This window comes from Rhincodon typus, chromosome 10 (assembly GCF_021869965.1).
Source record: "Rhincodon typus isolate 14 chromosome 10, sRhiTyp1.1, whole genome shotgun sequence".
In the NCBI taxonomy this organism is placed as follows: domain Eukaryota; kingdom Metazoa; phylum Chordata; class Chondrichthyes; order Orectolobiformes; family Rhincodontidae; genus Rhincodon; species Rhincodon typus.
In genome coordinates this window covers 42,351,541-42,377,302 of record NC_063341.1, presented here as the reverse complement: position 1 = coordinate 42,377,302, position 25,762 = coordinate 42,351,541, and the positions used below count along the sequence as shown (strand labels likewise).

Here is a 25,762-nt window from a genome sequence, read left to right as displayed (position 1 = left end):
AACAAACCTCGTCATTATTACTTTATCTACCCGTCCCAATACCTTTAAAGGACTGTTGGACATGAACACCAAGGTCCCTGTAATCCTCAGTGCTTCCTAAGGTCCTACCATTCACCATGTATTACCTTGTTCTAATCCACTTTACATTTGAAACATATCTTCTTGTCTGATATTCACTAATTGGTCCCAATATAAGTTTGGGATAAATCTCGTATTTACTATCAATGTCACATCCCGGCTACACGTTTATTATTTTCTGGCAATAAACATGATTGAAAACTTTTTAATAGTTTGTGAAGGAGATATCAAAGTTGTTTTCACCTCTCGTATTAATTGAAGATTATTTTTGTGTTAAATGTTGCCTGATTTGTTTCTGCTCCAAGTATAAATCCAGATTGCATGTCACCAAGTTCTGCTTCAAATTAGTTGTTAGTATTTTCTGTTATGATATGATTTTGGTTCCTTCAAAGGTTCAAGTTGACCTGAAACCTGTATTTGGTGATTATGATGTGTATTGTTTGCATGGAATTTGGAGTACATGAGCTCAGAAAGAGAAAATATCCCATTTATAGTTTTGCCAGAACCTGCTTGTATGTTGGTAGGGCAGATAGACGTGGCATTGGCTAGCAACAATTGATGGGCCACTAATAGTTGATGGAAGTTAAACAGATAAGTGATACCATCATTTCATAGTCTTTTCTTAACTGTGTTAGCAGATTAAAAGTAATTCCATTCACTATAACCTTTGCAGTCTAGAATACTCAGGACCAGATCTTTTCTGGTATGTTAAACCAGAAGTGTGTAAAGCAGAAAATATGGTAGGTATAAATATATACCTGAAACACAAAACAGTGAAATGCACCAAGAATTGAAGCTGGGGAACTTGGAGAAAGTAAATAGTGATGTCTTGAAAAGAGTTCATATTACAGAAGATGAGGTGCAGGAGATCTTAAAACACACAAAGGTTGATAAATTCCCAGGACCTGAAGAAGTTTTCCCAGAACTTTGTGGGAAGCTAGGAAGGAGATTTCTGGGATCCTTGCTGAGATATTTGTATCATCGATAGCCACAGGTGAGGTGCTGGAAGGCTGGAGGTTGTCTAATGTGGTGCCATTATTTGAGAACGGCTGGGAGGAAAAGCCAGGGAACTATAGACCAGTGAGACTTATGTCAGTCGTGGGTAAGTTACTGGAGGGATTCTGAGGGACAGGATTTACAAGCATTTGGAAAGGGAAGGAATGGTTAGGAATAGTCAAAATGGCTTTGTGTGTGGGAAGTCATGTCTCGCAAACTTGATTGAGTTTTTTGAAGATGTGACAAAGAAGGTTACTGTAGGCGGAGCGGAGACATTATCTATGTGGACTTCAGCAAAGCGTTCGACAAGGTACTGCATGGTAGACTAGTTAGTAAGTTTAGATCACATGGGATCCAGGAGAGCTGGCCAATTGGATACAGAATTGGCTAGAAGGTAGGAAACAGAGGGTGGTGGTGGAGATTGTTTGTTTGTTTGTTTGTTTGTTTTTTTTTGACTGGAGGCTTGTGACCAGTGGTGTGCCACAAGGATCAGTGCTGGTTCACCATTTTATGTAAATGATTTGGATGTGAATATAGGAGGTATGGTTATTAAGTTTGCAAATGACACCAAAGTAGGCGGTGTAGTAGACAATGAACAAGATTGATTTGGAGATCATATGGGCCAATAGGCTGAGAAGAGGCAGATAGAGTTTAATTTGGATAAATGTGAAGCGTTACATTTTGACAAGGCAAAGCAGGGCAGGACCTATACTGTTAATGGTAGGGCCTTGGGGAGTGTTACTGAACAAAGAGATCTATGGGTGCAAGTGCGTAGTTTGTTGAAAGTGGAGTTAAAGGTAAGCAGGGTGGTGAAGAAGGCATTTGGCATGTTTGCCTTTATTGGTCTTAACCTCCTAACTCCTATGTTCAATATTATGTTGTGGCTTTGAAAGACATTGGTGAGGCTATTTTTGGAATACAGCATACGTTTCTGATTGTTTTCAGGGCAGCACCATGGCTCAGTGGTTAGCACTGCTGCCTCACAGCACCAGGGACCCGGGTTCAATTCCACCGTCTGGCGACTGTCTGTGTGGAGTTTGTACATTCTCCCCGTGTCTGTGTGTGTTTCCTCCGGGTGCTCCGGTTTCTTCCCACAGTGCAAAGATGTGCAAGCTAGGTGGATTGGCCAAGCTAAATTGCCCGTAGTGTTTAGGGATGTGTAGATTAGGTGGGTTATAGGGGAATGTGTCTGGGTGGGATGCTGTGAGGGTCGGTGTGGACTTGCTGGGCAGAAGGGCCTGTTTCCACACTAGGGATTCTATGATGTATGATCTATGATTCTTCTGTGGAATGATGTTGTTAAACTTGAGAGGGTGCAGGAAAGATATACAAGAATATTGCTGGGTATGGAGGGTTTGAGCTATACGGAGAGGCTGAATAGATTGGAGCTTTTCTTCCCTCGATCATTGGAAACTGAGAGGCAACCTTCTAGAGGTGTATAGTATCATGAATGGCATGGGTAGAGTGAATAGCCAAGATCTTTTTTGGAGCGTTAAAGTGTCCAAAAGTAGAGGATGTAGGGTTTAAGGTGAGAGGGAAAAGATTTAAAAAGGTCCTGAGGGGTATCATGTACACGGAGAGGTTTGTACTTATGTAGAACAAGCTGCCTGGGGAGATGGTGGAGACAGGTATAATTACAATATTTAAAAGGCATCTAGATGGGTATATGAATAGCAAGGGTTTAGATGGATATGGGCCAAATGCTGACAAATGTGATTAGTCAGATTGGTATGCACGGTTGGTCTGGATGAATTGGACTAAAGGGCCCATTTCCATGCTATGTGACTCTGACTATAATTGTTTTACTTCTCCAAATATTGTGTCTTATGTGTTTCCACTCCTAAAATACTATAATAAAATCATGCTGATGACAACAGAGAAGTAGGTCGTTCAAGTTGGGCAAGGCTTAAATTACTGGCAATGCTAATAAGAATAACGGGTAATTCGGATGATAGCAGTTTCACTAGAGTTACTTAAAGGCAGTGATGTCACAATCAGTTATTTGGCTTTCTGGAGTTGTGCATTTGAAAGATTCTGGATACCCTGAGTCTGTATTATTTTCCAGTCTATCTGCCCAGATGTTACCAAGCTTGGTGACCTGATGATCACCTTAAGTTAGTTTTTGCAATGTTGGTAAGTGAACATTTTGCAAGGCCTATTACGAAACAGTTTGTGCAGTTTGATCAGTGTGGAATTGTCTGAATGATTAACTGATGAAATGGGAATGGCAGCTGTTGTCCTCCAAGAGCTGGAAGTGCCTGCTGTGGAGAGTTTTGCAAGCCATTGTTCTGAGTGTATTTGTCCTCCCTACTTTAGAGACAAGCACAGCATAGGTCTAATCCTACTTAGTATTTTCTGAGCTGGATGTTTTAGTGAAGACAGCTGTTGAGAAGGTGATGGTGTTGCAACTGGATGTGAAAGCATTAGTACAAGGAGGACATGGAGATTGGGGTGCTTTGTTCAAGGAGATGCTAGATATAGCTGGCCAAGTGACCTGACTCCTGTTTGACACTCAAATATATGCAGGCTGGAAAATTGAATGGATCCTTCTCTGCTGCTGACCACCTTGCTGGTTATGAGAATGGCTGAAGTGATGTCACCACATTTATTGATAAGCAAGGTGGCAACCATCTGAGTCTGAGTGCTGAAAGTATTAACTTATTGTAGCCGTGACAGGATGGAAAGGCTGGATCTGATCTGAATTGGGAGGTAGCAAGTTTTATTTGCTTGGGTCTACTCAACACATTTCTGACCAATTGGTGTTTCTGAATAGTAGATTTCAGGACTGGGGGATTTGGAGTGGAGAATGAAGGACAGAACTTTAAACAGTATACTGCTGAGCATACGTGCTCTGAGTGTCATAACAGGACAGATAACATGTGTGTTAGGATGTCATAGAATTTGTTGGTTTTACACCTCTAAATGTATCTGAAAAATTGAAACAAAGAAAGCAGGTACAGAAATATGGCAAAAAATGCCTTTGGAAAACATTTTGTTTATTAGTAATTAACATTGCGATATGATATCGCCAATCTTGTTATTCATCATTCATTACTATGGCATGCATTTATATAACATGGTAGCTATTGTTCCCGGAAATCAAAAGCTGAGAATTACGGGTAGAACCCTATAGGGGTCAGAGTAACGTGGGGCATAGCAATGTGTGGCATGATTGAGCTCCAAGTGGGACAAGGCCCATCTTGGTGTTGTGTGCAACTCCATTGAATCCCTACAGTGTGGAAACAAGCCATTCAGCTCAACAAGTCCACACTGACCTTCGGAAGAGCATCCCGCTCAGACTCATCCCCCTACCCTTGCCCTGTAACCCCATGGCTAATACACTTAACCTATATGTCCCTGAACACTGTGAGCAATCTAGCATGGCCAATCCATCTAACTTGCATATCTTTGGACTGTGGGAGGAAACCAGAGCACATCGCGGAAACTCATGCAGACACGGGAAGATTGTGGAAACTCCTCACAGACAGTTGCCGAAGGGTGGATTTGAATCTGGGTCCCTGGCGGTGTGTGGCAGCAGTGCTAACTACTTTGCTTCCCCTAGGTGCCCACAGCTAATGGCATCTCATGTGTACCAGCCTCTAAGAATTGTTGTGGTGCATCTTTAATCCATTTACAGAAGTCTTCTGCACCTCATTGCTCATTTTGATGTGCACTGGATGAGTAATGCTGCTGCAAGGACTCGGGGGGATATGTACCCAGCTTGTGGACTATACCAGGCTGCGTCTCTGGACTCTTCTTCTTTTGCTGTTCTTTTGACCGTTGCCTTTGCACTAACATGTTCAGCAGGAACTCCAGGAATCCAGAAGGAAAGAGGGGTGCTCGTCTCCCTCATCTGCTGGGCCTGGGGCAAATTTTAACAACCGTGCAGGGCAGCTTCAGACCCACAATGCTTGTACTGGTGTATAAATGAGCTTTCAATGATGGCACAGGCACAGGAATGCTGGTGAATTCTGGTATATCTGCTAAGTCGTGATTTGATCCGGGAATGGCATGTGGCAGGATGAAGTGGACATAGGACTTGACAGAAACCATGAGGACAGGTAGGCAGTTAATGAGGAGAGTTTGGTAAGATATGTTGAGATGTGTCACTATGCCTTGTGGTGAAAAATCGTCCAAAAAATTTGACACAACTTGGACTTAGCTGTAAGTTTGCCGTGGATTTGGCTTATAATTCTTTCACGATTAATCTCTCAAATATTTTCATTTATCACTGTCTACACTATCATTTATCTACATTGCTTGCAAAAAAAAACTAGGAATGAAAATTAAATGTTGACTTGACAGTCCAGCCACTTATTTGTGGAGCAGCATAACCCAAGGTGTGAGTCAAAACTATAATGCATATTTTAGTTTGTGTTTTTGATAAACTCTTTATGCCTTATTCATTAGTGTCCTATGAAATCAGTTGACATAGATGCACTATGCACACAACCTCTGCTTAAAGGGACATGCTGTAATGTCTAATTTTTTCAGACATTGCTATGGAAAATTTAGAATGTTTGGGCCTCTGTCATGATCAACATTCCTGCTCTAAGAGTCTGCGTATTTTTGGTATGCTAATGCCATTTACAGCTTTGACATGCAGCCCCAGAAGCCAATGCCTGCGCATGGATCTTTGAGGTCTGTGCAGAAGAAAAAAAAATTAGTGGGAATGCTGGTCACGATCCACTAGGAAAATACACTGATGCTTGAGTTTCGCCAATCCCCTAAATTGTCACAATGCTAAAGATATAATTTAATTACTGAAAGCTCCCAATTTTCCTAACTGGTGAACTTGGGTTAACAGAAAACATTGACCAGGTTTCTGTATGTAAAGATTATTTATTATAAATCAGTTCTAACCATTGGCAAACCAATATCAATTAACTTAACTCTACTAATGTAAACACCAACTCTGCTTAAACCCCTACACACACATGCAGGCAGTCACAGATAAACAAACATAGATATTATGGGTGGAGAAATAAACATTAGTGGAGCACATTCAATATCAACAGTCCACAGGATTCGTTGATATGGTTCTTTTTGTCCTTCCAAAACTTTTAATCTTCGGTCGTCTTATTTCCAAGTCCTTCCTGTTATTTACTGAAGATGCAGGTCCGTTGACACTCTAATTGTTCGGTCTCAGTCATTGGTTAGAGGTCACAATTTATAGCAAATGGTGGGACAGAATAGCTAGCAACTTTCAGTTCTTTTACTTTCCTATGAGGAAGGAGAGATGCTGTCTTCCTGTGGTCTGTTGGCCTTTTGCCTCTATATTGGTCATGCACAAGATGTCCACCTGCCTAGGAGATGATCAGAGTTGTCATGCTGATAATGTTTAGCCCCTGAACACATGTGCATGGTGTTGTTGCATCTCAAACATCTTTTCCCACTGCTGAAACAAAGCACAGCATAAATACAACTCGCAACAAGTTTCAGTAGCTAAATTGTATTTAAAAGTTCAACATCTTCTTTCACATTCCTTGCTTTAAAAACAGTCCTTTTCCCATTTTGGTCCACAATTCAAAATAAACTAAAATAATGTGGTCTTTACAGGATGTTCCTGGTTTCACCCTGCAAAAATGGTATTGTTAATAAAATTTGTATATATTTGGTGGGGAGCAGAGCCCCAGTTCAAATCTTTTGAATGAAGATCATTGATCATGTTTGGAATTCAAGTGCCTGGTAGCATGTGATGATGTTACCTCCCTTTGATGTTCAAAGGGCTAAATAGCCTACTGATGTTCCCAAATCCTGAAGTCTCAGCCTTCATTTACAGGGTAAGGTTTATAAATTGTATGAATGGCTCTGATACTTATGCAATTTAAAATGGCGCTTAGTTACTCAAGAGTATTAAACTGAGATTATCATATTTAAATTAGGGTTGGTTGGAATTACAATATTATTAACAACGATCTGACAACTTCCAATGGATTTCTCATGGGGAAAAAAATTATTGTAAACTTTAAAATGGAATCAACAACAGAAAATCTCAGCACATCTTAACATTAAACTTCAGGGAACATCTCTTGTGCTTCCATGCTATTTATTTTCTTCTGTTTTCTATGGCTTATCTGAACTACCTTGCCAATATGTTTCAAAATTATGGGGTGGCGTTCACAACAATTGAGCTTGGTTTGTGATACTTTGAGTGAGAAGAAAAGATGTTTTCTACTGAAACAGTCTTGTTGGATCTGAGGCTTAATTACCATGGTAACAGGAAAGTGTATGATACGAAACATTTTATAATTTTGCAATGGTAGGAAGTAGCAGGTCATATCCTGGTGTAAACAAAAAAGTGGGAAAAACTTTAATTGTTCCATCTCTTGCATTAATAGTGTGAAACAACAAATTTCACCTGCAAGTTTGAAATGTATAAACCTGCAGTGTATTTAGTGTACAATGTTTTTCAAAAAAAATCTAGTTGTGGATAATAGGAATAAAATTGCACCATTGAGTTCCTAATATCCGTTTCACCATTCTATTAGATCATGGTTGATCTAATTTTCATTTACCTGTCTTTTGATCTACATATCTCTGCCTTGTTTTAAACAAAATTCTGCTAATTTCCTTTGATCCATTATCCATAACTTTTTTGGTGGAAATATTCCAGATATCCTTTCTGTGGAAAGTGCAATTTGATTTTGCTCCTAGATGCCTTTTTTTTTTAAGGTTGTGCCCTCTGATCTAGATTTAAAGGGCACCTGAGGAAATAACCAAATAACTGCAGTTACCATTTTCAAAATTGTTTTAAACTATTAATCAAGAAATATTCTCTCAACCTTCTAAACTCAGAGAAAACAAGCTCTGTTTATGGAACAACATCAATAGTTTAATATTATGATGAATTGGTACTGAACATTTTCCAAGGCTATTTTAGCTTTCCTGAGCTGCAGTGTGTAACACTAAGTATTTCTGAAGAGGCTGATCTAACCCTATACAGTTAGGATTCAACTGTCTCCCAATTTAAATTACAGCTGTCATAAGATAATGATCAGTATTCATCAGTCATTTCAACTACTTTCTTAACAAGAGGATTAGTTTTTAATATTTGCATTAGCATTAATTTGTTCCTGCAATGCTCCAGATAAGGAGCATTAAAGAAACTTTCTTTTGGACGCTCTGATGGATATTCTGTGTCCACTTCTCTTGCAAGGATCAAAGAAAACATGGTATGGGGATCTTCTATTGCCATTGGCAGCAACTCCAATTCATTAAAGCATACATGTTTCAGTAATGCCAAGTCCATAGCAGCACTATTGCCCCTTCACTATTCTGATATGTCAGTGAGTGGCTTGGCACACACCCTTCCCATGTTCATGAGCAAAATGTGGTTTGAATTTCCTCAGCTGGTGTGTGTTTATTTTTTGGAGGGTAAATACTCAGATGCCTATCCTGATGTTTGGGAGTAACACACTATTTGTTAGAGCTTATGAGGTCATTGATCTTTTCTATAGATTCAGTGTCTTTTTTCATGATTCCTCTTCCACTCACAATGGCAGTGATTTCTATCCAGATCTGTGTTGTGGGACTCCTTACATACTCCAGAAGTAAAGTCTGCTTTCCTTCCTTTTCCTTACTACTCCCAGTTCGATGTACAAAAGAGGGGCTACCGAGACCTGATTTCCAGTTCTTCAGCTATCCTGAAATGGAAAATGCAGTTCAGAGTTTGCTGAGTCTTCAATAGCCAATTTCAGTTCAGGCAACCAGTAGCTCCGTTAGCTGCTGATTGGCTGCCAAACCTGTTTCCACCACAATAAAGAGTGGCCCCTAATGTTTCATTAGCCACATGGATGTTTTCCTGGTGGTGGAAAATATAGAATAAAGTTGTGCACAATGATGTCTTTTTACTGTGTCACTATACATACACACAGCCACAGATAATTTGGGGAAAATATAAGCATTAGTGCTGAGCCCCCTTTGGGTAAAAGAAAAAAAAAGAGTTGCTCCTGTGGAACTCCAGATTCATTTCTGTTTTCCCAGGAGCGAGTTCAAGACCCATAAGCTGTCCCAATTTCTGTTTCTGGCCCCCACTGTGAGAATCCAGAGTTCTGCCTTTGAAAGATTCTCAAAGTTTTTGCATGATTGGTGTTGAACTAATGGTTGTGCAGTTACCTGTTTTCACCCTCCTTTCCCTTCTTAAATAATTAAATTGGGTTGACAATATTCCATTCCAAAACTGGAAATTTCCAGAGTCAGGAATTATATAAAATTGCTTGCAAAGTTCAGAATATAGTGTTCTGCATTAGCTGTGATTGGACATTACTTGCTAAACATCCCAATTGTGCTAAGCATAAGACTAGAAACCAATTTAAGATAATCAGACAGGCTCGTTTACGTGTGCTAGAGCCACATAGAGTCATACAGCATGAAAACAGACCCTTTGGTCCAACCAGTCCATGCCGAACATAATCCCGAACTAAACTAGTCCCACCTGCCTGCTCCTGGCCCATATCCCTCCAAACCTTTGCTCTTGATGTACTTACCAAAGTATCTTTTAAATGTTGTTACTGTGCCCTCATCCACCACTTCCTGAGGAGGCTCACCATCTCTTCATGTGCAGGGTCCTGTCTCTTGCAAATGGAAGGAACATATGGATATGTTTTCCCCCTGAATCAACAGCACAAAGACTTGGTGAGACACAGTCATTCCCAGGTATGTTCCCCATGCCAATACTATGAACAGTCAGAGTTGACTTTGTTAGTTTGAATTTAAACAAAAGCTTGATGTCAGCTGTTCCCTGGTGCATTCTTCAATGCTTCTACCAATCAGAATCCATTCACGAACCAGTGAGCACCCTCCTACCTTTTGAGATTTGTATTCTTTTTTCTGTCCTAATGAGTGGAAACTGAGAGTTTTAACAGCATGCCAATTTTTTTTCAGCACCAGAAAAGAATTAAATAAATATTTTGAAGCTTAACTGAATTAATTTGTCCTCTGCAGGTAGTGAAAATGGGGGTGAAGATACGGTAGTTGGGAATGTCAGTAAGTTTCTCGTCATTCCCACTGGTTACACTGGACATCCTAAGAAGGGACATTTAATATTTGATGCCTGCTTTGAAAGCGGTAAGTCCAAAATTCTGAGAAATAATTCTTGCAAATCAAGAACATGTTTGTATCATTTTTATATTCAGCTTTTGGGTCAGGCAATGTTGTGTTTAATAGGTTTCCCTGTTGGAATGGAAAATTAACTCTCATGTTAGACCAATTGAAAAACATTAATTTAAATCAAGGGATGTTTTTAAAAATATCCTGCTTTAAACAAAGTCTGAAGCTAGTTCTCGTGTTAATGTTCACAATAAAATATCAGTTTTGGTAGTAACGTGTGAACCTGAGCCAATCTAGTTGACTAATAGAAAAGAAAATAACAATAGACTTGTCAGCCAGTTCTGCCCAGTTGCCCCCATATGATCCACCAGGTAAGTGCCCTGAAAGAAAGGTTGTACTGGCTAAAGACGGTATTGGAGACTACCTGCACTTTATTTTTGGTAGCTTGTTAAATTCCAAAAATACCATTTTGCAACTGAGTCCTGAGTCTTTATTTTTGCCAACTTGTGACAATGTGTTTAACCAATTACATGCATGGCCCAAGAATTCCTTATTAATTTACTGGCAATTACTGAATCAAAGAGATATTTCAGCAAAGCTGAGGTCATATTTATGTTGTGTATATTGGTTTTCTGGGCTTCTTTGAAACAAAGCAAAGATGCAACAGTAATTGAGAGGGCAGTTTAGAAATGCAAATACTGTAGTATTTGCAGTATAAATACTCATTATACACAGCTGCTTTCTAACTTAATTGTCATAAACGTTTGTAGTACACTTGGCTTGGAGCTCACTATCTATATTTTGAAGGTTTTCTGAATCGCATCAGGATGTCTGACACATGATCTGCCTTGGATTCGACCTTGTCTGAGGTGCGAAATGAACAGCAATAGTAGCAGTCTCTTTTTCAAAAAAAACTGCAGTTGGTCAGCAGAGAGTGGACTAGCAGTAGCCTACTGTTGATAAACCTGTAGTTGAATAGCAGGGATGAGAGAACAGCAGAGGGGCACAGCTTGCAGCAGGCATTACCTACGCATATAGCAGAAGTCAAAATATTTTTTTCCGAGCGCTCACTGTGATTTTGTCAAAGTCTCCTTTTTGATTTTTGGAGGTTACTGCTTGATATTTAGAGGCTCATTTTTATTTTCAATGAATTTTTTGTTAGATGGTCCAGCCATGTCATGACCTTTTTCTAATTGTGTTTAATCTTTGAAGGGTTTTCATCTTTAAATAGATAATAAAATTACCAAAGGTTGTATGCATTTTTTAAACTTGGGATTTATAAACAAGACGTTTTTGTTTGCTTGTTATAAATAAAACTGCATACCCTATTTTCAAACTGGAAATTCTAACTACTTGCTACAAAACATTTTATTGTTTGGGATTAAGGTCATCTGATTTTAAGTTGCAGCCCGAGAGAACATGGGAGGATGAAATTTGTTGTTGACGTAAAATAGACTAGATGGAAAGCTGTATGCAGTAATGTATAACTAGGTTCTGCATGTTAAATACATAGTCCTCAAGCTCGCACATGCTTATGTACCAAAAGTAGGAAATGTGCTAATTGGCACATGCTTGGAAAGCAGCGTAAGTGTCAGTGCTGCAAAGATCATGCTCATGGCAGCATCATGGCAGGGAAAAATCAGTTATGAAGGAATATTCCTCACCATGCGTAGGTGGCAGTAGATAAGACTATCACCTAGACATGAGCACTTTGGTAAGGCCCCAAAGGGTGGATTGACAGTATGAAGATCTCAAATGGAAAAAGCTACATCTCATGCTTTCTATTTCTTCAGAGATCACTGCTTCTTGCAGGATGTTTGGCCAGCAGCTGTATTATCTTATTTAAGATTAAGAAGATGGAGAATGAGAAAAAGGGAGAATTATGCCAACAGGACCTGAGGTACAAGACCCAGTGAATGCATCCATAGATTGATAAACAGTACTTGAAGAGGAGAAGGAGGTCTTCAGCATAGTTGAAGAGTCTACTGAGAGAGGGTGTACCAAAAGACTTGCAGTTCCCTGCAGGTCAGTGTAAAGCAGTGTCAGAAGCAGCTTAGGATGGCTAGGGAAGCTGTGACCTATATCTGCCACCTCCTCAGGCAAATCTACATGATTGGGAAAGAGTGCTGCACTGAAATGCCACTATGCTTGTTAGGGAAGGCGATGGCCTAGTGGTATTATCACTGAGGAAGGGTCACCGGCTCCTCCACAGATGCCGCCAGACCTGTTGAGCTTTTCCAGCAACTTTGTTTTTGTTCCTGGTATTATCACTGGACTGTTAACCCAGAGACCCACGTGATGTTCTGGGGACCCGGTCTCGAATACCTCCATGGCAGATAGTGGAATGTGAATTCAATAAAAATCTGGTATTAAGAGTCTCCTGATGACCATATCAATTGTTGGAAAAACCCATCTGGTTCACTAATGTCTGTGAGAAAAGGGTCTCGGTGGGATGCTCTGAGGGTTGGTGTGGACTTGTTGGGCCGAAGGGCCTGTTTCCACACTGTAGGGATTCTATGATTCAATGATATGAAACTGCCATTGTTACCTGTTTTTAATGTGGTTAACGACATTAAAAACCACATGTAGACCAGACGGGTAACGATGGCAGTCTCCTTCTCTACAGGACATTAGTGAACCAGATGGGTTTTTCCAACATTTGACATGATCATCAGGAGATGCTTAATACCAGATTTTTATTGAATTCACATTCCGTGGTATTTGAAACCGGGTCCCCAGAACATTACGTGGGTCTCTGGGTTAACAGTCCAGTGATAATACCACTAGGCCATCACCTTCCCTGAAGAACATAGTGGTATTTAGGTGTAGCACTCTTTCCTAATCATGTAGATTTGCCTGAGGAGGTGGCAGATGTAGGTGACAGCTTCCCTAGCCATCCTAAGCTGCTTCTGACACTGCTTTACACTGACCTGCAGGGAACTGCAAGTCTTTTGGTACACCCTCTCTCAGTAGACTCTTCAACCATGCTGAAGACCTCCTTCTCCTCTTCATGTACTGTCTATCGATCGATGGATGCATTCACTGGGTCTTGTACCTCGGGTCCTGTTGACATTATTCTCCCTTTTTCTCATTCTCTGTCTTCTTAATCTTAAATAAGATAATACAGCTGCTGGCCAAACATCCTGCAAGAATCAGTGATCTCTGAAGAAATAGAAAGCATGAGATGTAGCTTTTTCCATTTCAGATCTTCACACTCATACCATTGTCTATGCACCGGTTGCATTTAGTAGTGACAAATGTGTCGTCTACGTACCGGTACGTAGATGACACGTTTGTAATTATTAATCGCAACAAATTAGAAGAGACACACCACCTCATCAACAGCATAGTTGCAGGGATTAAATTCACAAGGGAAGAAGAAAACAACAATCAGCTACTGTTTATGGATGTTAAAGTTGGGTATATGATCAACGGGGAGTTCAAAAACTCAGTATACAGAAAAGCAACCCACACTGATCAAATCCTCTACTTCCACAGCAACCATCCCAACATCCACAAACAAAGCTGCATTAGGACACTATCTAAATGGACCAGGACACACCACAACATTCCAGAACTACGCAGGAAAGAGGAAGAGCACCTATACAAAATCCTTGCTATAAACTGATATCCCCGCAACTTTATCTGCAGATGCCTACTAAACAGACAACAGCAGGAGGTCACAATACACCCTAACACACTGGCCACATTGCTGTACATCAAGAACATATCAGAACTGACAACAAGACTCCTAAGACTACTAGGAAGCATTGTAGCCCACAAGCCCACAGCCACTCTACGACAAACACTCACAAGGATTAAAGACCCCTTTCTCGCAATATGCAGAACCAATATGGTTTACAAAATACCATGCAACGACTGCCACAAACATTACATCGGACAGAGAGGAAGGAAACTAGCCATCAGAATACACGAACATCAACTAGCAGCAAAATGGCACGACGAACTCTCTTTAATATTGGTGCACTCAGACAATGAAGGCCATCAGTTTAACTGGGACAAGGTAACCATAGTAGCCCAAGCCAAACATAGACATGCACGGGAATTCCCAGAGGCATGGTTCTCCACCCGTAATACAATCAACAAACATATAGAATTAGATCCCATATACAAACCCATACAGATCAAAACCAGAAATGACACTGCTCACCATAACGGACCAGACAGTATAAGTTCCAAGCGGAGTAGAATAACATCGCTTCATTGGAGGCTCCACTGATTATGTCACCTAGCATGGTGACAAACAAGAAGACGACAGCTCGGCGAGCAAGTCAACAACCTTGCCCACAACCCTAACCCCCATTTTCTGTCCAAAGCCTTTAAAACATGCTGTCATCTCCCAAATCACATCAGTCTTTCCTAGAACTCCATATTTGAATCACTCCAATGAGGCTTTTGCTTACAATATCAAGACATCCTATCAAAATCAGAAATGAAACATACATACCTATGTAACTGTTACAAAAGTAAACTTTCTATCCTTCTCCTTCTTGACCTGCCTGCAGCCTTAGACTCTGTTGATGTTGGATGGATTTCACTCATCTGGTTCTCTCTTATCTAGCCAGTTATAGCCAGAGTATCATCACAGAGAATTGGGTGGAATCTTAACATGATCTGAATGAGAGCTCTGGCAAAATAAATTTGGTGAGATACATTCTTGATGTCAATATTGTCTCATTACATCTTGTTTGCTTTTCTTGAGAAATGTGGTGAGATTCTCAATTGATGATCATTGCTTGTTAAGCACATTATTAATTGTCAAATTGGTTATTTAATCTAGCCACCAAGAAACTTGACGTGGAAACCCGCTGCTTCCTTCATAAGACCTCCATATTGGACACTGAGCACCAACATCTGAATAGAATAGAATAGTCTTTATTGTCATGTGCACTCAAATGAGTGCAGTGGCAATTTTGTAGTGTCATCTTTCGGCACCATCTTAGGTACAGAGGACCTAGGTACAGATAGTTTTACGTGTAGTTACAGAGTAAAAAAAAGTAGATTCACATGGGAACAGTTGAAAAAGTCCAGAATGATTAAGTTCCAGTATGCGCTCGCTAGCCAGAGCATGAGGCCATGCTGCTTCCATGTGCTGACCTCCATTCCAGGACTTGTTCCACTGCTGTTCTGGGAATCGGCCCGTTTGCTGCGCCATTGGACTTGGCCCGGTGCCTCCGCAGGCCCCGGCCTGTTCGCTCTGCTCTGTCGCAGGACTTGGCCGCACTTGTTCTGATGTGAGACTCAGCCCATTTGCTTTGCTTCTTGAATCCAGTCTCCATGTAGGGAAGAGGATGTGGTGAGGTGTTGGGGTAGGAGAAAAGAAAAGCTACGTAGTGGAGATAAACATGAAGAAAAAGGAAAGGGACTCATTTTTGGAATGTTCCATGGGTACTGGTCACACTCACCGCACATTCACAAACATTGATATCCCACATGTGCTAGCCTCTATGAGCCTTCATGGTACATGTCCAATCCATTTACAGGATGCTTCTGGACTTCAATGATGGATCTCAGTGGAGGACTTTCAAAGCAATTTTTCAAAGTGCTCAGCAAAAGTATATACCAGTGAAAAGGAAAGCCATGGATCTCTAAGGAAATAAGGGAGGCTATCAGATTGAAAGATAAGGCATTCAAAGTGGCAAAGACCAGTGGGAAACTAGAAGAGAGTGGGAAAACTTCATAGGTCAACAGAAAGCCACAATAAAGGCTATAAAGAAAAGAAAGATAGATTATGAGACTAAACTAGCTCAGAATATAAAGACAGATAACAAATGTTTCTATAAATATATAAAACGAAAAAGAGTGGTTAAGGTAAGCAATGGTCCTTTAGAGGATGAGAAGGGGGAATTAATAACAGGAAATGAGGACATTGAACAGGTATTTTGTGTTGGTCTTCACAGTGGAGGACACAAATAACTTGCCAGTAATTGACGAAGAGACTAAGGTAGGAAGATAGGACTAAGGTAGTGTTGAGGAAGCTAATAGAGCTAAAGGTAGACAAGTCTCCTGGCCCTGATGGAATGTATCCCAAGGTACTAAACGAGACGGCGGGAATAATAGCAAACGCACTCATGGTAATTTTCTAAAATTCACTGGACTGTGGGGTAGTTCCAGCAGATTTGAAAACAGCCAATGTGACGCCACTGTTCAAAAAAGGAGGTAGACAAAAGATGGGGAATTGTAGATAAAAACCAAAAGAACTGCGGATGCTGTAAATCAGGAACAAAAACAAAGTTGCTGGAAAAGCTCAGCAGGTCTGGCAGCATCTGTGGAGGAGAAAACGGAGTTAACGTTTCGGGTCCGGTGACCCTTCCTCAGAACTTGAAAGTGCTTGAATCTATCATCAAGGAAAGACCCATAGTTAGAAATTGTCCCATTGGGCGGACGCAGCATGGGTTCATGAAACGCAAGTCATGCTTGACTAATTTGCTTAAATTCTGTGAAGGCATTATGAGTGCAGTGGACAGTGGGTCCCAGTAGATGTGGTGTATCTGGATTTCCAAAAGGCATTTGACAAGGTGCCGCACAAAAGGCTGCTGCATAAGATAAAGGTGCATGATGTTACAGGCAACGTATTGGCATGGATCAAGGATTGGTTAACTAACAGGAAGCAAAGAGTGTGGATAAATGAGTATTTTTCTGGTTGATGAGCAGTGACTAGTTGTGTGCCTCAGGGATTGGTGCCAGGACTGCAGTTGTTTATAATTTACATAGGTAATTTGATATATAGTGTGTCAAAGTTTGTGGATGACACTAAGATGAATGGTAGAGCAAAGTGTGCGGAGGACTCTGAAAGTTTGTAGAGGGATGTAGATAGTTTGTGAGTGGATGAAGGTCTGGCAGATGGAATTTAATGTTGATAAATGTGAAGTCATTCATTTTGGTAGGAATAGCAGTAAAAGGGACTATTACTTGAATGGTTAAAAAAATTGCAGCATGCTGTTGTGCAGAGGGACCTGGGTTTCCTTGTGCATGAATTGCAGAAGGTTGGTTTGCAGGTACAACAGGTAATTAAGAAGGCAAATGGAATTTTGTCCTTCATTGCTAGAGGGATTGAGTTTAAAAGCAGGGAGGTTATGTTACAGCTGTATAGGGTGCTGGTGAGGCCACATGTACAGCATGCAGGATTGGCCTTATTACTTGAGAAAAGACGTACTGGCACTGGAGGGGGTGCAGCGGAGATTCACTTTGTTGATTCCAGACTTAAGAGGGTTGGCTTATGAGGAGAGGCTGAATAGATTGGGATTATATTCATTGGAATTTAGAAGAATGGGTGGGGTGGGGGCATTCTTATAGACGCATATAAAATTATGAAGGGAAAAGATAAGATAGAAGCAGGGAGGTTGTTTCTATTGTCGGGTGAAACTAGAACAAGAGGGCATAGCCTCAAAATTAGGGGGACCAGATTCAGGACTGAATTGAGGAGGAACTTCTTCACCCAAAGGGTTGTGAATCTGTGGAATTCCTTGCCCAATGACGTAGCTGAGGCTTCATCATTGAGTGTTTTTAAAGCTAAGATAGATAATTTTTTGAAAAGTAAAGGAATTGAGGGTTATGGTGAGAGGGTGGGTAAGTGGAACTGAGGCCATGAAAAGATCAGCCATGATCTTATCGAATGGCAGAGCAGGCTCAAAGTGCCAGATGGCTTACTCCTGCTCCTGGTTCTTATGTTCTCATGTATCTCGGGCTGCACTAGCAACTATCATTGTAATGCTGCAGCAAGAACAAGTGAGGCTCAGGGATCCATACACAGCTCATGGCCTGGATGAGGCCACATTGCCAGGCTGTTTGCTTGCTGTCTTAGGGCTTACTTACTCTGAGCTACCTGGATGCTCATGACATCCCTGCCTTGTATTGCCTTTTTGCAATTTACACCCTTTAACCCGAGATACCAGGCTTGTACTACTACTGTCTTGTTGTGCCATTTAGTGCAGACACAAAGCCAGGAAGCTTGCTGTAGTTGGCAGCAGGCCTCAGTACAGTCAATAGGGGTAGCTTTTGCTCAGGGGCTCCTGGCACAGCAAGTAAAGAGAAGCCTCTGGTACTAGTCCAGGCCCTGCTTGTGGTGGTCAGAGTTAGGATCCTCCACAAGTAGAGGTGAGGAACTGAAATGACTGGCAGCACACCACCTGTCCTGACTCTTTCTGCCTAATTGTGGGCTGATTTGCTCCTGAAATGAGAGAGAGAGAGAGACTGATGAGAGTGGGTACCACATTTATTACTATTGGTATGGCTGGAGAGGTTTCCCAAGTGAGTGAGTAGGCCATGCAGAGGGTGTGCAGCGTGTGTAGTGTCACAGGTTGGGTGGGTGAAGGTGAAGGGATAGGAAGACGTTGAAGGTATTGGCTGGAGTAGTAGAACATGAGCCTTGGCGGGAGGTTGGTACAATAGCAGAGATAGAGTGGGTGTGAGATATCGCAGACAAGTTTGTGGCTCTGACATTGGCAGAGTGGAGAAGGACATTCTTCCAGGTGGCTGTTTCATCCTGGGTGGCAACCTTGGAGCATTCAGGCATGGTCTGGTATTGCGGCCTCTACTGTTCGTCCTTTGAGAAAAGCAAGTTACTACACTGAGTCACCCCATCTGCAGGAGCTCCAGAACCATGCCTGCAGAGTGGGACACTGATTTTACCTGACTGCCATGTTCTAGGCCAACGTCTGGAACTGTGCAGGGCATCTCTGGCTTGATAGTGCTTGCTTGGGTGCATGACGGTCTTTTAAATACGGTGCCAGAGGCAAGAATGTTAAATTCTGGTGAATCGCAGCAGGACCAGCGCTGAAAAGATAGAGCAAAAATTATTCTCATCTCAAGTGCTCAAATGCTAATTAATATGGAAGTTTGGTAAACTATGATAAGACACTTGGAAAGTGGGAGCCTTTTAAAAGGAGTGTAGTGAGAATTTAGGGTCAGCATATTCCTGTAAGAGTGAAAGCAAGGGCAGAAGTCCAGGGACTCTGAATGTCAAAGGATATCGAGAGTTAAATTAGGAAAAAAAAAAAGGAAGCATATGTCAGGTACAACATATTAAAAACAGAAGGCCTTTCAAAAGTATAGAGAGTGGAGGACGTTGCTTAAAAAGAAATTAAGAGGAAAAGGAGGGGCCTTGAAATATTTTTGGCAGATGAGATCAAGGAAACCTTCAGGGTTTTTATAAGGATTTTAAGAGTAAGGGAAATACCGGGGAAAGAAAGGAATTTATTGGAGACCAAAGAGGCGATCTGTGCATTGAGCCAAAGAGGAGAAAGACATTGTAGCTGGGGATATTATTTGTGATGGTGAGATTTGAGAACACAATAAGATTAATAGGGTGGATGTATTAGATGTTTTTGTGGGCATACAGGTGCATAAATCCCCAAGGCCTGTTGAGATGTATCCTAGGCTGCTATGGGAGGCAAAGGAAGAGATTGCTGGGGCCTTTGTGGACGTATGTAATACTAGCGGGCTACAGGTGAACTGCCAGATGACTAGAAGACAGCTATTGTGGTTCCTTTGTTCAAGAAGGGCAGCAGGAATGGGTCCAGTTAGTATGGTCTGGTTAGTGTAACGTCAGTGTTGGGGAAATTATTGGAACAAATGTTGAAGTACAGGATTAATCAATACTTTAAAAGTTAGGAATTGAACAGTGATAGTCAGCACAGATTTGTTCAAGGAAGATTTTATCTGACTAATTTAATTGTGTTTTTCTTGGAAAGATGACTGTATTGAGGAGAGTCGTGCAGCTGATGTGGTTTACACAGAATAAAAACCGAAAGAACTGCGAATGCTGTAAATCAGGAACAAAAACAAAGTTGCTGGAAAAGTTCAGCAAGTCTGGCAGCACCTGTGAAGGCAAAACACCGAATTAACGTTTCGGGTCCGGTGACCCTTCCTCAGAACTGAAGGTGGTTGGGAAAACGTCACTTTATATGCAGAAAGCAGGGAGGTGGGTGGAGTAGAGAATAAACAATAGAATAGAGCCCAAAGAGAGAGAAAGACAGTTGGACAGACAAAGGAGTTGCTAACGATCAGGCTGGGAGGGTGAATAATTGTTAATGGGGACTGTTGGTGACTAACATCAGGGGGTGTGTAATGGCAGGTTGTGGTAACAAGGTGTGTGGGGTAGGGGGCTGGGACATGGGAGAGTTTAGGGCTTAAAATTATTGAACTCAGTATTGAGTCTGTAGGGTCCCCAAGTGGAAAATGAGGTGTTGTTCCTCCAGCTTGCATTGGGTTTTGCTGGAACACTGCAGCAAGCCGGAGACGGAGATGTTGGCCAGGGAGCAGGGTGGTGTGTTAAAGTGGCAGGCAAAAGGTAGTTCAGGGTCTTTTTTTGGAGCAGATTGTAGATGTTCTGTGAAGCGGTCGCCAAATCTATACTTCATTTCCCCAGTGTAGAGGAGACCACATTGTGAGCAGTGAATGCAGTAGACTGGATTCTGGGAAGTGCAGGTGAAGTGGTGCTTCACCTGGAAGGTATGTTTGGGTTCTTGGATACTGGGGAGGGAGGAAGTACATGGGCAGGTGTTGCACCTTCGCTGGTTACAGAGGAAGGTGCCGTGGGACTGTGGGGAGGTATTGGGGGTGAAAGAAGAATGGACCAGAGTGTCCTGGATGGAATGGTCCCTGCGGAAAGAGGACAAGGGAGGGGAGGAGGAATATGTGTCTGGTGGTGGCATCTTGCTGGAGCTGGCAGAAATGGTGTCTGATGATCTTCTGGATGTGGATGCTGGTGGGATGGTAGGTAATGATAAGGGGATCCCTATCGCTGTTGTCGGAGGGAAGAGAAGGGGTGAGAGCAGAAGTGCGGGAGATGGGTCGGACCTGGTTGAGGGCCCTGTTGACGACAGAGCTGGGGAATCCTTGGTTGAGGAAGAAGGTGGACATTTCGGAGGTTCCATTGTCGAAGTTGGCCTCGTCTGAACATATGCGACGGAGACAGAGGAACTGAGAGAATGGGATGGAGTCTTTACAGGAAGTGGGGTGTGAGGATGTGTTGTCCAGGTAGCTGTGGGAGTCAGTGGGTTTGTAGTGGATGTCAGTGGCCAGTCTATCCCCAGAAATAGAAACAGAAATGTCGAGGAAGGGAAGGAGGAGTCAGGGATAGACCAGGTGAAAGTGAGGGCAGGGTTGGAAATTGGAGGCAAAATTGATGAAGTTTTCCAATTCCAAACGAGAGACGGAAACAGCACCGGTGATATCATTGATGTATCGGTGAAAGAGTTGTGGGTGGGGGCCGGAATAGCAGTGGAACGAAGAATGTTCCATGTACCCCCATGAAGAGACAGTGTTTCAGCGAAGCCCAACGCAAGCCGGAGGAACAACACCACATTTTCCGCTTGGGGACCCTACAGCCCTCCGGACTGAATATTGCGTTCAATAATTTTAGAGCCTAACCTCTCCCATGTCCCAGCCCCCTACCCCACACACCAGGCCTTGTTACCACATAGCCTGCCATTACATACCCCCTGTTGTTAGTCACCAACAGTCTCCAGTAACAACTATTCGCCCTCCTAGTCTGATCGTTAGCAACTCCTTTGTCAGTCTAACTGTCTTTCTCTCTCTTTGGGTTCTATCCTATCGTTTACTCCCTATCCCACCCACCTCCTTATTTTCTGCATATAATCTGACATTTTCCCAGCCACCATCAATTCTGAGGAAGGGTCACCGAACCTGAAACGTTATCTCTGTTTTTTGCCTTCGCAGATGCTGCCGGACCTGGTTTATGTGGACTTAAGTAAGGCCTCTGACTGGTAGGCTGGCGTAAAAGTTAAGAGCTCATAGCATCCAAGACCAGTTGAAAAGCTGCATCCAAAATTGGTTTACAAATAGGAGGGAAAGGGTGATGGTGGAGGAATGATTTGTAATTGGAAGCCTGTGACTATGGTGTATCACAGGGTTCGGAGCTGGCATCCTAGCTGTTTGTTATTTGCATTAACAATATGAATGCAGAAGGTATAATTAATAAGTTTGCAGATGACACAAAAATTGGTGTTGATAGCAAGGAGGATGGTCTCAAGATACAGCCTGATATTGATAAGCTAGTAGATTTGGCAGAGCAACATCAGATGGACTTCAATCCCAATAAGTGCGAGCTGATGCAATATACACAATAAATAGTAGGTCCCTAATGAGTACTAAGGAACAAAGAGACTTTGAAGAACAGGTCCATAGATCCCTGAAGCTGTCAGCACGTATGGAACAAGCTGCCTGACAGGGTGATGAAGACAAGCACTTTCACAACATGTAAGAAGCATCTGGATGGGTACTTAAAATGCCAGGGATAGTAGGCTACGGACCAAGTGCAGGTAAATAGGATTAATGTAGTTTGATGTTTGTTGGTTGGCATAAACATGGTGGACCGAATTGTCTGTTTCTGTGCTGTATGACTCTATAAAAACTTGCTTGGCCTCAGTGCAAATCGTTCTCCGAAAACTCAACACAATTTGCACTTTGAGATAGCAAGAACTGCTGATGCTGGAGTCAAAGTCAATACTGTATGGAGCTGGAGGAACACAACAGGTCAGGCAGCATCAGAGGAGCAGGAGAATTGATGTTTTGGGTCGGGACCCTTCATTAGGACCCCCACCCAAAACGTCGACTCTCTTGGTCCTCTGATGCTGCCTGACCTGCTGTGTTCCTCCAGTCCATGCAATTTACACTTTGCCAGCAAACTGTGAGATTCATCTCTTTATCTCTACTGCGTGGTTTGCAATTCTTTTAACCCTTCTATATCTGCTCAAATGCTATTCAACAATGACTTGTGTATTTTGGAGCCTTGAAAACCCAGTGAAGACTGCTGCATCTATACTTGTGCAGGAACAGGCTCAACTGTTAGGCATCATTTTGGATACTGCCTAGAAAGGTTACAGCAGAAACAGGCAAGAATTGCGGTCACTGTTGGTCCAAATACTCATGAAGCTGATCCTCTGGAGACCTAGCCAATTCCATATGTATTGTCTCCTGCTTCCTTCCCCTGGGTGAGTACCTCTACATCCCTTTGCTCCAAAGTGCCATCTACATTCCTGTACAGCTGTTTCGTTCCACTGCCGAGTTAAGTTGAAAGCTTACTCTTCTGATACAGCCACAATCAAAACCTCCTTAGATGCAGAAATAACCTCAAGTTACAATGCTCAAGATTAGCAAAAGTAAGTTTCTCTTCCTTTCCCTTCTTCATTGCTTGCATAGTGTTCATAATATAAGGCATCTGACTTGTTCACTGGTAAGTCTGTTAGCTCTACTTCATCTATTCCTCTTTTAACAAAAATATTTAGTTCCCGTCACTTGACTGTCACTGGCATCCAGCTGTCTCATCAGCTTGGTCGAGGTTCTAACACAGCGTGGACCCTGTATGTGTTTGGAAAAATTGCATGAGATCAAATAGACCACTTAATTGGGTCAATAATGGGCTAGCTTAATGTTCCACTTCTTTCCTATGAGCAGGTTTCTCACTGAGAGGGTCGTCAAGAAAAATCACACAGAGGCAATAAGCACATCACTCAGTTATGCAAATTTTCCGGTTTAACAGCCTCTGCCCCCCTGGAAAAATCTAGCCCACACTTTCAACCAAAGCTCAGGACATTAACTCTTACAATGCACAATTTCTCTAAATACCTCCAGAAACAATGCCCATATTCTTAAAAAGTCTCCGGTGCCATGGAGATTATATGGATTATAGTCTTCATTCTGTCAGTAGCAATAAACTAAGACACTTCATTTTAAAAAAAGTCACCAAAGTAGGTTGAAGTGTGTGCCAATCTCAAAATGAAACATTTTTGAGGCATTTTTGTATTTTTTATGACATACAGCTGCAAGCCTATGTTGAACATTGAAATTGTCAACTGCATTTCAAGATCTAGATCATTTATATTAATAAGGAAAAGGAAGGATCCCAACACCAACTCTGGGGAAGTGCAGTTCACACCTTGCTCCAGTCTATCATATATCCGTTAGCCATTGCTGTGTTTTCTGTTACTCAGCCAATTTTGTATTCACATTGCTACTGTCCTTTTTATTCCATGGGCTATAACTTTTGAACAAATGAAAAAGTACAGCACAGGAACAGGTCCTTTGGCCCTCCAAGCCTGTACCGACCATCATGCCCTAATTAATCTAAAAACAAACCTGCCATTTTTCGATCCGTATCCCTCTATTCCCTGCCTATGCATGTACCCATCTAGGTGCCTCTTAAATATCTTCAATGTGCCCGCTTCCACCACCTCTTCTGGTAGTGCCTTCCAGGCTGCCACCACTCTGCGTGAAAAACTTCCCTCGCACATCTCCTTTAAACTTTCCCCCTCTGACCTTGAACCTGTGCCCCCTTGTAATTGAAACTTCAATCCTGGGAAAGAGCCGCTGACTATCCACACTATCTATGCCTCTCATAATTTTATAGACCTCTTTCAGGTCTCCTCTCGGCCGCCGTTGTTCCAGTGAAAACAATCCTAGTCTTTTTAACCTTTCCCCATAGTCAATGCCCTGGAGACCAGGCAACATCTTGGTGAACCTTCTCTCTCTGTACTTTCTCCAATGCTTCCACATCCTTCTGTTAGTGTGATGACCAAAACTGCACACAATACTCCAAATGTGGCCTAACAAGGGTTTTATATAGCTGCAACATGTTTTGCCAACTCTTGTACTTCACGCCCCGGGCGATAAAGGCAAGCATGCCAGGTACCTTGGCTACCTGTGTGGCCACTTTCAGGGAAAATAACACTTTTCTCATGGCACTTGTGGTGTCACTGTATTGAATGCCTTTTGTAAGTCGCATTACATCAGCAATATTGCTCTCATGCACTCTGTTTTTTCATTAAATAACTCCACAAAAACATTTGTCTTTCCCTTCTTCAAATAGCAAAAGGAGTTAAACAAGTTAGTGCAGAATTCCACCAGACTCTGAATGACATGGACTGTGGCAAGATGAGTGGTAGAATCAGGTGAGTTAGTCATCTCGCTGTAGGCAACATCTCACTGCAACTTCCCTGCTTTACCCAAGGGTAATGAGATTCTTGTCAGGGAGCAGCCAGTTTCCATTTGACATTCTTCATTATTTGTTAAATGACTTGTTAACAATCCAACTTGCCATGGGTTGTGATCTTGCCAAACTCACCATTCAAACTAGCCATCGGGAAAACTCAACATGGAAAGCAGAGTGGATTTTTGGTGAAACAAGGTGTAGAGCTGGATGAACACAGCAGGCCAAGCAGCATCAGAGGAGCAGGAAGGCTGACGTTTCAGGCCTAGACCCTTCTTCAAAAATCAATAATCAGTTTCACAATAATCACAATAATCAGTTTCCAGCTTTCCCCTCTGGACCCCTCCCTATTTAGAAGTCAACTCCTCACTGGGGAAGAACCCAGCTCTGTTTTTATATATAAATAAAGCCCCTATCAAATTACTGCAACATCAACTAACAAACAAACACTAGGGCACCCAGGTTAGAGACAAAAAAAATTGCAGCTGCTGGAATCCAAGGTGGACAAACAGGAGATTGGAAGAACACAGCAAGCCAAGCAGCATCTGGAGGAAAGCAGCACTGAACATTTTGGGTATTATCCTTCTTCAGCCCTGAAGAAGGGTTGTACCCGAAACGCTGACTGCTCCTTCCCTCCAGATGCTGCCTGGCTTGCTGTGTTCTTCC

General features: G+C 42.0%; 1 protein-coding gene across 1 annotated transcript in view; it reads left to right on the top strand.

Moving 5' to 3' along the window:
- The window catches only part of agbl4 (AGBL carboxypeptidase 4), a 690,087-nt gene that overhangs the window by 4,105 nt on the left and 660,220 nt on the right, over positions 1 to 25,762 (top strand). The window contains exon 2 of the mRNA XM_048602285.1: positions 10,021 to 10,143. Coding sequence (XP_048458242.1) covers positions 10,021 to 10,143 — 123 coding nt within the window. The remainder of the gene's footprint in view (positions 1 to 10,020; positions 10,144 to 25,762) is intronic.